Source organism: Phalacrocorax aristotelis, chromosome 3, assembly GCF_949628215.1.
Source record: "Phalacrocorax aristotelis chromosome 3, bGulAri2.1, whole genome shotgun sequence".
Classification (NCBI taxonomy): domain Eukaryota; kingdom Metazoa; phylum Chordata; class Aves; order Suliformes; family Phalacrocoracidae; genus Phalacrocorax; species Phalacrocorax aristotelis.
The window spans coordinates 60,796,585-60,813,075 of NC_134278.1; the positions used below are offsets into that span (position 1 = coordinate 60,796,585).

At 39.0% G+C, this 16,491-nt stretch overlaps 1 protein-coding gene across 2 annotated transcripts in view; it reads left to right on the plus strand.

Annotated features, from left to right (window-relative positions):
- Window positions 1-16,491, plus strand: part of LAMA2 (laminin subunit alpha 2) — a 387,452-nt gene that overhangs the window by 249,583 nt on the left and 121,378 nt on the right. For both annotated transcript variants that reach the window (XM_075087596.1, XM_075087597.1), the window contains exons 20-24: window positions 1,793-1,899; window positions 6,111-6,291; window positions 9,735-9,871; window positions 12,345-12,581; window positions 15,997-16,140. In XM_075087596.1, the coding sequence (XP_074943697.1) occupies window positions 1,793-1,899; window positions 6,111-6,291; window positions 9,735-9,871; window positions 12,345-12,581; window positions 15,997-16,140 (806 nt within the window). The remainder of the gene's footprint in view (window positions 1-1,792; window positions 1,900-6,110; window positions 6,292-9,734; window positions 9,872-12,344; window positions 12,582-15,996; window positions 16,141-16,491) is intronic.

Here is a 16,491-nt window from a genome sequence, read left to right on the forward strand (position 1 = left end):
TCACTGCTGACCATTTTAATTAAAGATACTCGAAATTTATATATGTGGTACTCATCACTCTGTACAGTGTGAGAGTAAAAAAGAAGATATGTTCATTGCAGCAGAAGTGGTTTAAAGTGTTTACATTTTTTAAATATATTGCTAAACAGAAAGAGATCAAAACCTCTGAAAGTATTACCAGACTGATAGGAGAGCCCAATGTATTTTTGTTACTTATCCCAGAATATAAGACATCTTTGCAAATATTTGAGAAATAAGGCCATGAACAGAGTAGCAATGCTTATAGTCACTTCCACTTAAAAGAAGCAACTTTTGTAGAATACCTGAAAAGTGGGGGGAAAACCACAAAATAGTCCTTTCCATTTACAATGTAGCAAGCCCAATAACATAATAAGGAAGCTCCTGTTGTAATAGTCTATATATAGAGAAAATATAACTGCTTTGTCTCAAATGGCAGCTTGTGACATGCAAGTACGTGACCACCATGTGTTCACTGTTGAGACTCTTAAGTGTTTCTTAAAATGAAGCTGTCAGGTTGACAAAAAGACCAACTCATGCAGTCAGGGCACTGCAGGAAGGCAAAAAGTAGATTGGAGCCCTGGTTTACAGAGTTCATTGATAATCAATATGGAAGTGTGGATTCATTCCCCTCTGGGGAAAGAAAAAAAAATGGATGTGTAGGAACCAGCTCACGCTGATGGAACTGGTGACTGCATGGTCATAGTCCCTGTGACACCCGATCACATCCCTCTTCTCCACTGTGAGTGCTAAAGGGATTTTTCCCTAATCTCTGCATGCCAGAAGAATTGTGGTCAAAGGACATAAAGGGTGATAGAAGGCTTCCCAAAAATTTCTCTTCTCCTAAAACATAAGAATTTAGAAGACAAAAGTGTTATTTTCTTCAAGAAACAACAGTTCCTTTTCATTGCCATTGTAAATCCTTAAGAGAGCGTTGTGATGAGTTAGGCTGGTCAGTTACGTTACTTTTCCTCTGGGAACTGTGATGCTGTTGCAGAGGCAGAGGTACCAGAGAGTCACGGGAGCAGATAATCCTCGGTTTCTTTTTCAGCTGTACTCCAGGGTGCTGTCTGTGAGGAGGAGCTCTTGGGGGGTTGAGGAGGGTGCTACCCCCATAGCGAGGCCCCTGGAGGTAGCCTTGTTCTGGGTCCTCAGCCTGCCAGCATTTCCTGCCTACAACAGGACAGCAGGACCAGTATGTGGAGCAGTAGGGCGCCCACCTGCCGTAGCTAAATCCCATAAACACCTCGTGTAAGGGTCTGTACCCTTTGTCTGTACCCTTTTTTTTCTCTCAGTGCCACCCTGCCCACTCCAAGGTTTGTGGCAATGGCCTGGCTGTTCTGAGGGAGCAGCTTCTGAGAGGGAGAGCTCTGCCTTCCACCACCACCACCCCCAGTCCAGAAATTTGGCACTAATTAAAATGTAAAGGCAGTTATTATTCTAAAATCTTAATTCTCCATCAACACATACTCAGTAATGTGCCCTAAACATCTCCTTTTGATCTTAGAGGCACAAAGAAAACAAATTGTTTATGAAGTCAAGGCAAAATTTCTCACTGTAATAATTTGGAGCAAAATTCCACATTAATATGCAGATGGGTTAATGTGTGTTGTCACCGTATGGGAGTAACACCTTCCTGCTTTACTCAGGCCTGCCTTCTTGGGTTTCTCAGGCTGGTGAAAGCCACACTGTAAATATTTTTCTATTAAAGATAGCTTCAGCAGCATACGTGTTTTAGGAAATACATTGACAGCTCCTTCTTCTTTTTCTGCAGCCTGTCACTGTCACATCAATGGCTCCTTCTCAGAGGTCTGTGACTCTCGGACAGGCCAGTGCGAGTGTAAAGCCAATGTGGTTGGGCGCCGGTGCGATGTCTGCCAGGTGAGTGACAAGAAATGCCATTTTCTTTCAGTTTTCGTCCCTGTTTCTCATGACTAAACACAGTTTCAGTTTGGAGAGTTTTTCTTTTTTGCTCATTTTTCACTTAAAGAACATATATGTGTTGTTCTTATGTACAGAATGGTAAAATGGCTGCTTTCTAAATGTTTTCCAAACATGTTCTAGAACAAAATGCAGAACATTGCATGCAAATATATCTTAAGCCTCACTGTACATACAAGTACATTTCTGTATGTGGTATGTACACTTTATATTCTGAATGCTTGTTATAAATAAATTAGTTAATATTGTAGCTCTGGGGGAAAATCCCTCTATGACAAGAGTTGCAAAATATCTGATAGCATCTGATTTTCAAAAAAAGCAGGATGCTAGTTTACTTCCACTGTGAATGTTCTGCTTTTATGTTTTTTCTTAGGGGTTCTTCCTGTATTGTCAAAACAATGTATTCTTTTTTGGTGACAGTGTCTTTTTCCTTGACAGTTTTTTTGCTGTCTCATAAATCACTGCAAAAAACAGTGTTTCATGAACTTTCACAGAGTTTTCTTTAGGCTCCTAAGGAATACATTATAGGTGGCTGCACATTTCTCTAGCTCAGCGTGAGGACTTGTGGGTTAGGCCTGTGTCCTCAGAACGCCTCGCATGTGTGTAATTTAAAACACATCATAAAAAATTCTGCAGAATCACAGAGATTATTTTCACTCTGTGTAAACTGCATAATTTCTGAAGAGGTTTGCTTGCACTCTATTTTCAACAGTATTTAAAGAGTCCGTTCAAAGAGAAATCATTGGTATCAACAGAATTTGCACAGATTGCGTAATGTACACAGAAAATATGTCAAGCTTGTTGATACAATATTAGCTGTTGGTTGGAATTCATCTTTGTTTACTACTGTATTTACTACTATCTTTATTCCTGTATTCTTTTATTTGCTGCAGTTTCATTATCTTCACTTTCTAACTGTTTACTTTCCATTGTTAAAGCCCAGCTACTTCTGGGCCCCAGAAAAGCTGTTTTGTATACCCTGTGGCTGCAGTGCTTTAGGATCCATGTCACTGCAATGTGATATGTCAGGAAGATGTATCTGCAAATCAGGATTCATGGGCAGACGCTGTGAAATCAGCAGACAGGTGCCTAAATTGAAAGAAAATGCACGAAGCAGTCAGCAGATCCGAGTCCCCCCTCGGAGATGGGGCATCAGCAGTGCCAGTGGGTGCCCACGGGGTGCTTACCGGCCTGCTACTCCGGTAATCAGAAACTGTGTGCATTGCATGAGCTGAAATCTCATATTTGCTTGTGTTTGGAGCTCCAGCAGAATTTTTTTGTTTTTTTTTTTATTTATAATACATGTGCCACAATATACGAAATTATCCAGAAACACACAGGCTCAGAAGACAGGCAGCCTTTTAGGATACTTTCCCACTTCTAGGGCTTCTCATAGCGCAAATGACAATGTAAGCCAGAAATCAAATGGCAGAATAAGTCCAAAAGCAGCACCATCAACAGCAGTATGCACAAACTGTATGGGTGATGTGCATACATCAACAAAATCAGTGGGATTTTCATGGCCTTCAGCAGGATACGACTTCCTCTTCTAACAATTCAAAAACCAAAAGCTTATGGAATTTGTGAGAAGGATCAGCCCCAGACCCAACACGTTATGATCTAATCCTGAAATATCAAACATAACTGGTGCTAAAAGTTCTCATCAGTGAATACGGCCAGTTATCTGAGCCATTTTTAACCAGGTGAAGTGCCTGTTATTTGAATGTAATGCCCAAAAGAATGAAATTATTCATTGTTTATTACATAACAACAAAGCAACCTGTTTCCTAAAATGAAGTAACTATGATGCAACTGCTTCTAACAGAACAGTGTTTTAGGAATGTTTGGGTTTTTTCCCTGAAACTCAAAACCTTCGCACTATCACGCCTGGTTTCAGAAACACCTGGCAGTGTTTCTCCTCCTCAGCCAGACTCCAGGACCCATGCCATATTTGCTCATATGGCTTCCCTTGGAGAAAATGAGCTTTTACCCATTTAACACATATTATGTAACTGTGTTGCCCACACAAACACTCCAGATACACTGATACAGGGACAAAATATAACAGCATATTCAGAAAATTCATCATCTTTCCTTATTGTCATCCAGAATCTTATCTCTTGTTCAGTAAATGTGATGCTTAGAATTTCTGTGTGTAAACTAGCTTCGCTGAGGGCTTAACTTGGGGGTTCATCTTGGGGGTTTGCATGACTGATCAAAATGTCTTTGATTGTGTAGAGCTCATCACAAGCATACAACCCAGCGTGCTAGTGATCTTCTCTTCCTTCACACAGTGTGGAGTGCTAGTGTATCAGACTTGTTCTGGCTTTCACCCTTATAATCAGAATTTATTAGATCCTATCAAACTTGCTATTGAGAACTGAGCTGCATGCTGTGCGTTGGTTACTTCACTGCATTAATCTGAATGCCTGTCCTGAGTTTTTTGTGTATTCACATTTCTGTGTGTTTCTTCCTGTGGAAAATAAATCTTTAGAGATAGTCTGTATATTTGATTGAACCTTGGAGTTTACTTACATGAGTTTGAGTGTTTCTTTCTCTCTGATACACCATGTTTTGTCCTGTAGAAGTATATGATTGGCAAAACATTTCAATATAGAATTTGGAAATGAAAATCAGTGTAATTATTATATGTATAAACAAGCATTTACTTAAGTTCATATGATTCTTCAGGCCAAATTCTGACTGTAGGTGTGGTCCTGTATTCTGATACCTATCTGCGGGTTCTCTATGTGGAACTTCAGTATTAAACTCAGAGATCAGATTTCAGGACTTTTTCATGGAAGCCTGCTGAAGTCTTTGGGAATTCTCCTACACAAGAGGTTAGGGGTTCCACTGTGGAACAAATCCATACAAAATGTAAGTCAGTGCACCTCCACTGACTTGAAAAATCTGACCTGATGTATACTAGTTAAAAACCCTAACACTGCATGCCTGGGTCACACAGTAGTACATTGTAAAAGTAAATATATTCCACTTTGTTCCATTTATATTCATTAGTAATGATCTTTTCAATATCTTGTCTTTATCATTTTGCTTTCCTAACAAAGTCTCCGATAGACTTTTACTATTAAATGTTGTAATATCTATTTCAAGTGAAGTTAGTAATATGATTTGGATTTCAATATTATCTGAAAATCATCATACCTTAAAAGAAGTAGGAAAGTACTCCCATTTTAAGTGACTCGAGCTCAAGACTGAGTTCAGAATTTGAATATCAAGTATGGTTTGCTCCTAGGAGCCTCTGTTAGCTGGTGCAGTGAAACCCATGAGATCTGTTGGTTAAAAGCATCATGCAGAACTCCATATTACAGTATACAAATGAGCATGTCTCTTCCCCTCTTTACAGGCATATTTTATGCACTCCACTAGCGGAGTTGAGGAGGAAATTTATTACTAGAGTTGATAACATCTATTCTGATTCTGTAGGATCTTTACAGGACTCAACACAAAAGAAAGCAAAGAATGAAAATAGAAGAGAAGCAGAGGCTCATTGATTGATTTTATCTTATTCCTAGACCCAGCCCAAAGACAGAGTTTTTATCTTAAAAATAGATAATTCTCATTATTTGCTTGTAATGTACACAAATACATTATATCTATGTTCTTCTAAAGTTATTCCCAAATATCATTCAAAACAAATGCCCTCACGTTACAGAATACTGTATACAGACGTTGCTCCTGGTCAGAGAAGATAAAATCTGGTTGTTCAGAGATTTTTCAGTTGAATCAATCTCAATTCATAGCTAAGATTTTGAATTCACTCTCTTAGCAACAAAATCTGCCTGACATAATCTTGCAACCCAGACACAGGATATGTATATGGCACTGACATACATTCCATTTCTTGTGGGAATTGCACTTACGGAAACACGACCTCAAAGGAAATGTCTTACACTGCAGAACATTCATTATAACATCAGGTAACATTCTGAAACCTTTCTTCTTTTTCAGCTGTGTAAGGTATTTAGTGCCCTTGCCCCAGTGTTTTACAGCTACAATCCAATCTGTTATGAGGAGTAGTTCAGTGATGAAGAGGAAAGAACCACCCTGTTCTCCCTACACTGTCAGCTTTTCCTCTTCTCTTCTGGTAATCATTCCATGTACTAACTGCTCTTCCTCTCTCTGTGCAGGCTGGAACATTTGGCTTACAGTCTTCAAGAGGATGTGTTCCCTGCAACTGCAACTCTTTTGGTTCCAAGTCCTTTGACTGTGATGGAGATGGCCAGTGTTACTGCCAGCCTGGAGTGACAGGGAAGAAGTGTGACCGCTGTGCTCATGGATTTTATAACTTTGAAGAAGGAGGCTGTACTCGTATGTAAACTCTTTGCATCCAATTGCAGATTTATTTGTTTGTTTGTTTAATTATTTATTTAATACTAATATTCTAGTTTGGCTAGTTCTGGATTCCTTAACAAATTTTCCTGAGGGGTAGGTATTTCATAGACAGCCCTGTAAATCGGTCAATTGGCAAGGATGGTGATTGGCAAGAACAAAAGACCCGAGCAATTCCTGCAATTTTAAGGTCAGCTTATGGCTAACCTACCACATTTAGAAGGAGCAGGTATGTTGTTTTCTCCAAGTACTTTCTGCCAAAAAAGTGTCTATGAAGATCCTATAATTTAGTTGTGGTAAGAGTATCACAGAAGGCTGGTTAAGGTGCTTGCCAAATCACATCACCTTGAAGGGATGTGAATGGGGAAAAAAAGAATAAAAATCCCTTTGCTTCCAGTTTCATCACAAGCCTTTTCGCCTTCATTACGTGGCTGATCCTTTTTTTATTAAATTTCTATACAGTAATGTTTAGAATCTTGCTTACTTGGATACTTTTTGTGTACAATAAGATCTTCAGATAAAATTTGCTACTATGTCCCCTGTGTAAACACATGAAAAGTATGCTTTTCCAGATGCTGAAACTCTAGCATCAGAAATAAATATATCCAGCCACTTCTTTACTTTTATGTTTGTCCTTTTGGACGTTAGATCAAACACTGAAATGAATGCTTCCTGTCCTTGAAGTAGTACAGACTGCTACATTGAAAAGAACATAACTGATAGGTCTCTTCACAGGGAAATATCTATCTGTGCTTATGGAACTGTAGTTTTAAAGTCTCATAGACTCATTTAGGTGTGATCACGGGAGACATGGATAGTTGTCTAGTGTGGCTGGCTGCTGGGACGCCAGAAATGGCAATGGCCCTGCAGCATTCTTTGCGGATTGCAGAGTGCTCTGAAGCCAAGGATATTGCTGCTATTCTTCAAGCAGAAGCTGCATTCTTTCCAGAAGCAGAAATCACCGTGCCCGCTATCCTATTCCTCCTCCTTTCCCATCCAGAACAGCAGCAGAAGCAGCAAGCCTAGGTGTCTGCCTTTTTTTTACTCTCTTTTTTCATGGAAGGAGCATCGAGGCCTTGAGACCCACATCTCTGCAGCAAAATTCAATTTCACCTGTCGTGTTGATAAGCCTTGAGCCAGGCTGTATTTTAGGTCATATTTAAAAACATTACTCTATGGTATTGTCTCCCATGGGAAGGAAGGGCTCTGAAAATGTTTACCACCTTGAAAAGTGCAAACACGTTGGCACCTTGGGACAGGGAAAAATTGGTTCACAGGCTCACCACTTAGAGAGCTTGAAATAAAACGCAAATTATAACGGCAGTCCTAAAACCCTTAGCACATATACAGAAGGAAAAAATACTAGTTTATCTTCATGATTAGTCTCTTATTGTAACATTTCACAGTTTAGAAGCACATCACTATTGTGAAAAACTACAAAATGTTGTTAATTTCATACAGTTGGGGAAGGAAAAGGAGAGGGCAATTAACAAGATTTCACATTAAAATTTTAACTGCTCTCTTGGCAAACTTGCAATGACAGAGTTTAAGGAACAGTGATGGAATGGGAAAGTAGTGTGAAGCCAAACAATATTTTATACAGAAATGTATCTGCTTGTGGTCATCAAATATTTTAAATGACTGCAACAGCTAAAGATGTTCAGAAAAGTCAGATTTTTAAAAGTTCCAAAGGTAATGCAACAGATGGAGAGGAATTCTGTTTTCAAGATGCTGTTTTTCCCCCACTTATTTTTAGTAGGCTTTTTATGTATTCCTTCAAATGACAAAAAAAGAATTAAATTATGAATCACAGAGAAAATCAGAAATTTAATAAAAGTATATCAAATCGTGCTAGGAAGAAAGTGCACAAAAATGAATTCCATAGTGACAGTTAAGTATCAAATAAAATATTGGGCCTCTTTTATCTAGCATTTATCCAAAAGGAATATAATTTGATTTTTTCTTGTGCAATAAAAAACCATAAAGCCTAAAAAAAAACCCCTAAACCATCATCAGTTAATGTTGACATTCCAGCAGCAAAGATACAAAAGAGATTTCTATTTCACTACTGCTTGCCACAAATGCGTTGTTTTTTTTCCATATTCTTTTTAATAATGATAAAAGTAAAAACACAAAAAATATTGATGTATCACTTTCTTCCCCTCCATGCCTTTTGAACCAATTTTGTTTAAGAATTAGAAGCCCACAGAAGAGCTGTCATATCTGAAAGCCTCAGTCTCCCAACAAGAGATGTATCCTAAAACATCTTCAAGCCAGAGTGTGTCAAAAGATTTTATGTAGCATGCAAAACGTCTTGTTCCTGGCATGACGGAGGCAAAACTTACTATCTTCTTTGCATCATTTACCTTATTTTGAAAGCACTGATGGGGAAAAATAAAGGTCACTTCTTATTTGAACTACATATATAAGTTCTATCTTTGCACATCTCTTACTTCAATTCAGAGTAAAACTAGAAAGTATTTCATACAGTAAAGGCAATGAACATAAATACAGCCCTCAGCAATGAACGTTGTGTTACACTGCCCTATGAACACCCCAAAGAACAGATTTTCACTCAGAGAGTCATAGTTTGCTTATGATGCATTTGCTATGACCTCAGGGGCAATGCTGATGGTGGGTATGAAAATAACCATGCACCAGTTCTGCTCCTCTGAGCAGTTATGTGTCTTGTGCCCCATAACTACTTATCACTTACACACCTGGAATCTGCATTTGCCACCAATGAGTTCTTCACTTAATAATGCTTTAAGAGCAAAGACCACTTTTGGAACCACTTCTAAAACCAAAGTCTTTCTAATTGAATAAAATCTGCAAAGAATCCCAGTTTCCTGTGGAAAGGCACATTTTTTATATTATCCCAAGACAAAATATGTGTAATCTTAAAAAGGGGAGTAAAATGGGGAAAAGAAACTAAACCACCTTTTTTGGCCTTTAAGAAAAGTATGCTACAGCAGCAGAAATTTCAGGAGGTTGGCTCAGATTGGTGGAAGAGGTTAAATACACTGCAGGTTCCCTGCGTAGACAGCTTGGAGGCCGTCAGGTGGCTTCTTGCACAAGGCAGCATGGGCCCAGAAACTGTACAGCGATACTCCCTCAGCTATGTCACGTTAGTGTGCTGTCTCAGAAGTCTCTCCACTTCTACAGTCAGTGTCTTTATTTTTCCCATTCTGCTCTCATTGCAGTTACTTCAACCTCCGTTAGCCTGTGTTGCGATTCTCTCGGTTTGGGTTTCTCTGGGTTTACCCTACCTTTCCTGCCCCACTGGTCTGCAGATAACTGAGAGTTCACCGTACAGTAAAGGCTTTGGTGAAATGATCCTAAACCTGTTAGGGTCTGTTCTCTAGGTGTCACATAAAGGGGTAACTTTTCCTCTGCTTTATTTTTGTCTGTCTCCCATGAAGCCTGTGAGTGTTCACTTTTTGGTAATAACTGCGATCCTGTCAGTGGCCGCTGCGTCTGCCCTCCCAATACTGTTGGAGACATGTGTGACAAATGTGCACCAAATTACTGGGGCCATGACATTGTCAGTGGCTGCAAGGTGAGTGGGTCTCAATTTTCTCTCTGTTGCCTTTTTCCCAATGGGTAAATACAGTAATTTGTATCTGGAACACAATTTTAGGTTTGTAAATCATGGTTTGTCTCTGCATTGCGAGTTTTGGTGTCAGACTGTGGTGTAAATGTTGGCGATCTGTTACTGAGCACTACAGATCCTCTGTCTCAGGTATACAGCCTGTAACACGGAACACCCTGTTTACACCGCTGTCATGCTGAATGTGTGCCTTGCTTGAGCCTGGTTTCTTTTATTATAGCTGAGTTTAACGTGATTGAGGAGTTTACCACGTTATTGTACAATGTGTTTAGATGTATGGTGATGGGTAACTAACAGTGCATTTGCAGAACAAATTGACTTTGGCCCTAATTGTGATACTGCTGGGAATATGTACTTGAAGTTCACTTGAGAAGGGCTTCAACTTGTGCATAAAAGACAGTGAAAAGAGAAGGAAAGAAACAACCACCTTAGCTATAAAATGCAGTTTTTTTCCTCTGTTCTTAAAGGCGTAATAAACCTTCTCATTAGCCTTTAATGCTCCTTCTTATTCCAATGTTTGGCACAGTTAAAAAAACTTCTGAAGGGGAGGGAAGAAGGGAAAAGTAATACGAAAACAAAGATAGTATGTCAAAGAGGCCATGAAAGCTGTTGTTAGTGCCCTACTCTTGAGTTAAGGAGAGCAGTATTTGGTTAATGTTGAAAACTGGTGACAGGGAATATTGTTCAATGTTAAAAGCCTTCTCCTCTCTGCCGTTCTCACTGATGATGAAGGATTTATAGTACTGCTGTAATTACTCCAAAAAACTATGTCTTGTCTGAACATGGTCATACACCATTGATGTTCTCTTTTAAAAAGCTGTTTGTCATGTAGCTCAGGCTGCAAACTAATTATCAAGAATGATTTCCTTTTTTTATGTATGGAAAACTACTCCTCCTGTGAAACCTCTGCTGTGCTACTTTGATATAGACTCTTGGCTTCTGAAACCAGCCTAATGAGGTTGAAGACCTCTGTTTGAGCTCTGGAGTATATTCTCTGATTGTCTTTTATGTGAGCGCATTAGTATGGCAGTTCCATGGCACCATCTAAATTAATAATGATGTATCAGCCCACATCTCTTTCAGTATGTTGCAACTAATTTCTGCAAAGTGAGATGTGAATCTCCTGCTCACGCTCTTTGTAGAAGATTTCCAGGGCTGTCGTAACTCAGGGGGACAGAGAGCATTGCATAAAACTGCCTGCTCGCAAAATGAACATAACATGTGATTGTAATTTAGGTTTTGATATTGCATACCAAGCTATTTCAATGTATGGTGAACAATTTGCTTTCTAAGCTTTATGTTCAAATGTATCTTGTAGAATAAGGTTCTGTCTGTCAGAAGGTTTTATTTCTTAGGTTAGGTAGTAGTCTAGCAGTCTAACATTTAACCAGTAGTTAAATAGTTTCTCTGGCATTCAGTAAAGATTGAATTTGAATGTCTCCTGTATATAATCACCTTCTTTATAAATGGTCTTTTCACGTCAGAAGAAAGGTGCTTTAAGCATTCGTGTAATAAACAGTTTTGCTTAGAAACTGAATCCACATTTTCCTCCTCTCTTTTTCAGCTTTGTGTCTGTAATTTTAGCCAGTCTATGGTAGTAAGTGCGGTACTGGCACTGAGTTTGCTTCTGCAAGCGGAACTTCTCCATATGAGATTCTGGTCACGCCAGTGATCACAGCAAATGTCCTGTGCTAACTTTGCTGTACAGTCACAGTAATAGCACTGAGAGATTCTTCTGTTCTTTAGAAGCCTGCAGCTTTCCTTGCTACTCTACTTCTGTACTCAATATCTAGACCCCCTGGCAAATCATCTATTTCTATCCTTACCTGCCTGTGCAAGTCTCATTCCATAAGCAAGTTTACTTCCCAGTACACCACATGACAAAATCTCTATCCCTCACTGTGTAAATTGCCATCATCTAAGAGTCCTGTTTGTACAAAGAAGATAGTTACCTGTCTGATAGATGAGTAATAAACACCGAACTAGATTCCACTGGGACCACTGCCCCTGAGCAATTCCAGTTTTAGCAAAGTGGTGTGAACATGCCCTGCAGAGGATTTACATAGAAAGCACTTTTTAAAGAGCACTTGCAGTTTTTAAGTTAATTTTGTCTGCAATGTATCCCAGTGTCTTGACACTTTTGGATTTACTAGATTTCACTGCTTAACTTATCAGTAATAAGTCATATCTGTTCAAAAAGAAAACAATGTTGTAAATGTATTTAGTGTAATTGCTTGACCCTTGTTCAATAAAGACAAATGTGTAACCTTATTATTCAGATATATTACCTTCGGACAGTGGAAATTCACTGCTATACTTTTTTTATAGATACTTGAAAGAGGTGAGTTGCTTTTTTGTTGGTTTTTGTTTTTTGTCTTCTGAAGCACAATTGCAATTTTATCCTTCTTTCTCTCCTTTTTAGCCCTGTGACTGCAGCCTCATTGGAGCCCTGAGCTCTCAGTGTGACTTAAATACAGGCTGTTGCTTCTGCCGCCCTGAATTCTCTGGGGATAAATGCACTGAGTGCAGGTTGGGTTACTGGAATTATCCACAATGTGTTGCTTGCCAGTGCTTCCTGGCAGGGACTGATCCACAGAGCTGTGATACAGAGCTGGGGAAGTGCTCATGCATCGATCATACTGGCCAATGCAGCTGCAAGGTAGGACAACGAAGGTTGTAAGCTGATCTTATAGCTGCTGAGAAGTTTATTCCAAAATTAATTGACATTTGTACTTGCCTGTTCCAGCAATATATGCAAACAAATCTAGTTGGTTTTCATAGTGCATTTGCTAACTGCTGTGGGAGGAGTCTAACATAAAGAAAGACTTAAGTGCTTATCAGTTGCTTTTTCACACACTAACACTTGCCAGGACAGCATCCTCTTAGGCTCTCTTCTCACTTTGTATTTCTTCCTGTTCCTACAACACTGTTGCAAATTTAATCCCATTCAATCCAATTCTTGTTAAGATATCTGACAAATTAAAAGCAAACACATCAGTAATAACATCATGCCACAGTGGTAGTTCTTTATAGTACATTGACTTAGAGAGAGTCAATATTTATCATTTTATGAGTAGAATTCTCTGCAGTAGTATCTGTTCTTCTGAGTAGATTGCATACAATTCGGGATCACTAAAGCAAAGACTTTTGGCATCACGACCCAGAGCATTCTTATTTGGAATTGTTCTTGGAGGAACAGTGCACTTAGGTGGTTTGAAAACTGGCTGGATTGCTGGGCTTAAAGGGCAGTAATCGGTGGTTTGATATGCAGCTGGTAGCCAGCAGAGTACCCCAGAGCCAACACCTTCATCGGTGGCGCAGATGACAGAATTCACCATCAGCGGATTTGAGAACATTGCTGATTTGGAGGAGGTAGAGGTTGACATGCTGAACAGTAGAACTAAAATCTAGAAGGTCCTTGAAAAGCTTGGTGGTTGGGAAAACAGAAAGTTCATGGACTGAAGTGGAATAACCTCAAGAATGCGTACAGTTTTGGAGGAAAAAGACTAAGTGTTAATCCTGCTCAAAAGCACATATGGGCTCTGGGGAATGTCAAGCTGAATATGAGCCAGTCATGTATTCTTACTGTAAATAAGGCAAACTGCTTACTGAGCTGGATGCATTGATCATACTGGCCAATGCAGGTGCAAGGTAAGACATCATGAAGAGCATGGCCAGGAGAGGAAAATCTTTATCCTACTCTACACAGTGCTGCTAAGACTGCACTTGGAAATGGTGTCCAGTTTTAGGACCTGATTTATGACTATTGTTGAGAAACTGGAGAAGATCCAGGGAAGGACTACAAAGAGACTTACTGTGCAAAAAAAATAGAGGCTAAGAAAAAATGAATTGCAGCCTACAGCCACTTCATAGACTGGTTCATGGAGTGAAGTCCTTTCTCATAGTAGCAAAAGATGTGACAGGGGACAACAGTTGCAACTGGCAGGTGGGAATTCTGAGTTGGACATTAGGAAAATAAATCACTAGCAGGGTTATACAGCACTGGAACAGATTATCCAGAAAGGTTGTGAAATCCCCATTCTTGGAGGGTTTCAAGAATTGGCTAGAAAGAAGCACGGGTAACCTGATCTAGTATTGGTGATAGTCCCACTTCAAGGAGGAGGTTTTTAAAAGTGACCTCTAGAGATACCTTCTGTGATTTTGATTCATTCTTTTTCAGGGACTATATTGACACAAAGAGCTAGTAAAATGGAAGGATAAATTTAAATGATTGAACTGCCAGGTAATTCTTCTGTTAAATGGGCACCAGACACTTCATTCTGAGTTTAAGGGATAGTCTTAATGGAGAATCTGTAGAACAAATTAGACTGGAAGGGACCTATGGAGGTCATCTAGTCCAGAACCTTGCTTGAAAGACATTGCTGAGGCAGTATTTCCAAGGATGGGGATTTCACAACCGCTTTGTGCAAATTGCTTGACCACACTCTTGTTTTTCTGGTGTATTTGAATAGAAAACATCATGTTCTATTTCACAAATACTGATTCATTTGATGGTGAGACCATAAGAAAACTGGAGTGAGTTGACCGCATGGACCATCTGAGTAAAACTCAGCCTAATGATATTTGTCCTGTGTCATCCTCTAAAATGGCAAAATAGAATCAACTCAATTCTTTCAGCCTCGTCTGATATGTGATGTGGTCCAACCCCTCTAACCATCTTGGCGCCCTTTTTTTTCTTCATTAAGTGCAGAATTAGCTACAAGAATGTCTTTCTTGTAGCTCGTGTAAATACTAAGTAGAAAAATGGGGGTTTACACATTTTCAAATAGAAATGTTTCTTTGTTGATTCTTTTAATGCTAACATAGTTATTTCTATGTTTCTGTTAGTGCAAATTATCAGTATATAATTAGCTGATGATTAATGATAAGAAACTGCAACTGACATGAAACAAAATGCAAAGCAAGTAAAAGTCACAATTTATGACAGAAAATGGACAAATAATACCGAATGAAGTCAGAAGATTTTTTTTTTTCCCAGAATTTAAGTCTAAAGTTGAATTTAAATCTAGGGTTGGTTAACCTTTAGTGTAGCTTTTTTGAAAGAGTTATGGATTCAAGAAGCTAGACTTTTATAAAATGGTAATCATTCTCATTTAAACCTGCTGTTATAGCTGCAGAAATGAGCTTTCAAAAGCTCAGGAGCCCCTTTGTCAGCCCTGACAAAAAGCAGCAAAATCTAAGCTAAATACAGTGGAGGCACGTTTGCTGATAGAGTTGCATGTGGAAATGAGGGTTAAAAATGGTAAATCCTCAGGGAAAATGTTGGTTTCCTATATTGGCTTTGGAAAGTTGAATTTGTTTTTTAGATTGGCTTCTTCACATTACTCTCAAGAGGAAAAAAGGGGGGGGGAGGAAAAGCCAACCAGTGCTTTCATATTGGTGATTTTTTTAAAATACCTTAGTCTTAGTGTGAAAATGGTTTTAAAAGGCTATGCATAAATTACAGTGTATCTGGCCTTATCTGGTATAGCTTTTTATTTGGACTAATTGAAAAATGAAAATAAAAACATTGACATTACAACAGTGAAACATTTCAGCCTTGTTAATACTGTTCAATGATGTGGAAAACAATCATGAAGAGGGGAAAGCTTTTCTCTAGAATATTTCCATTAAAATATGTTTCTCAACAAGAACATTTAATACTGTACCTTAAACATCCTAACTTGTCAAAGCTAATTCCTATTAAACAAAAGGCTTGATTAGCCCTGGCAATTTCAGAAGGACATTTTTTTTCTTATCTTATCAATCAGTTATTGAGCATGTCATGCCCAAAGTGCCATTTGATTTTTCTGTGCTTACAACTGTCAGTATGAAGCCAGCATCCATTGCCCAGAGCTACTCAGTGGGTACAAATGCAAATGCCTCAATTACATTAATTGTGTATGTTTGCATACACACATGATCAGAAGCTGGAAGGTGCCTTGAATATTTCTTTGCACTTACTAGTATTTCTTTCTGTACCCTGTTATTATAATTGCTCTATGATTTTCGTATTACTACCTTGAAAAAAAGCTTGCTTCTGTTTTGTTTCTGAAGTATTCTCTCTCTTCTAGGTTAATGTGGAAGGTGTCCACTGTGACAGGTGCAAGTCTGGTACGTTTGGTCTCTCTGCCAGAAACCCACTTGGCTGCAGCAGTTGCTATTGCTTTGGCCTGACTACACAGTGCAGTGAGGCAAGGGGGCTGATTCGCATGTGGGTGAGTAGGAAACTGCTGAGCCATGTAATGCGATAATGTTGTTTCCTGCTGGCATCTTTTAGTCAGGCACTGAGAGGTAGCTAGAAAATGGCCAAACATTTAAGCAATCATTTTCCTCTTTATACTTCGAGAAGTGGAGAGAGCAGTATGTTCCATTAGACAATTGGGGTCGCGGCATTAAAAGTAAATAAGTAGATAGAGAAAAACAGCGATGGGATAGCTGACGTCAAGCCAAAGTAAAGCTATTAAAACCCAGGGAAGGGCAAGCTAGTCGTGTGGGGAAATTATGCAGTCCAGTGCATTGTAACATAATCTCTGGTATACAATACATGGTTTATTCAGGTGTATTCA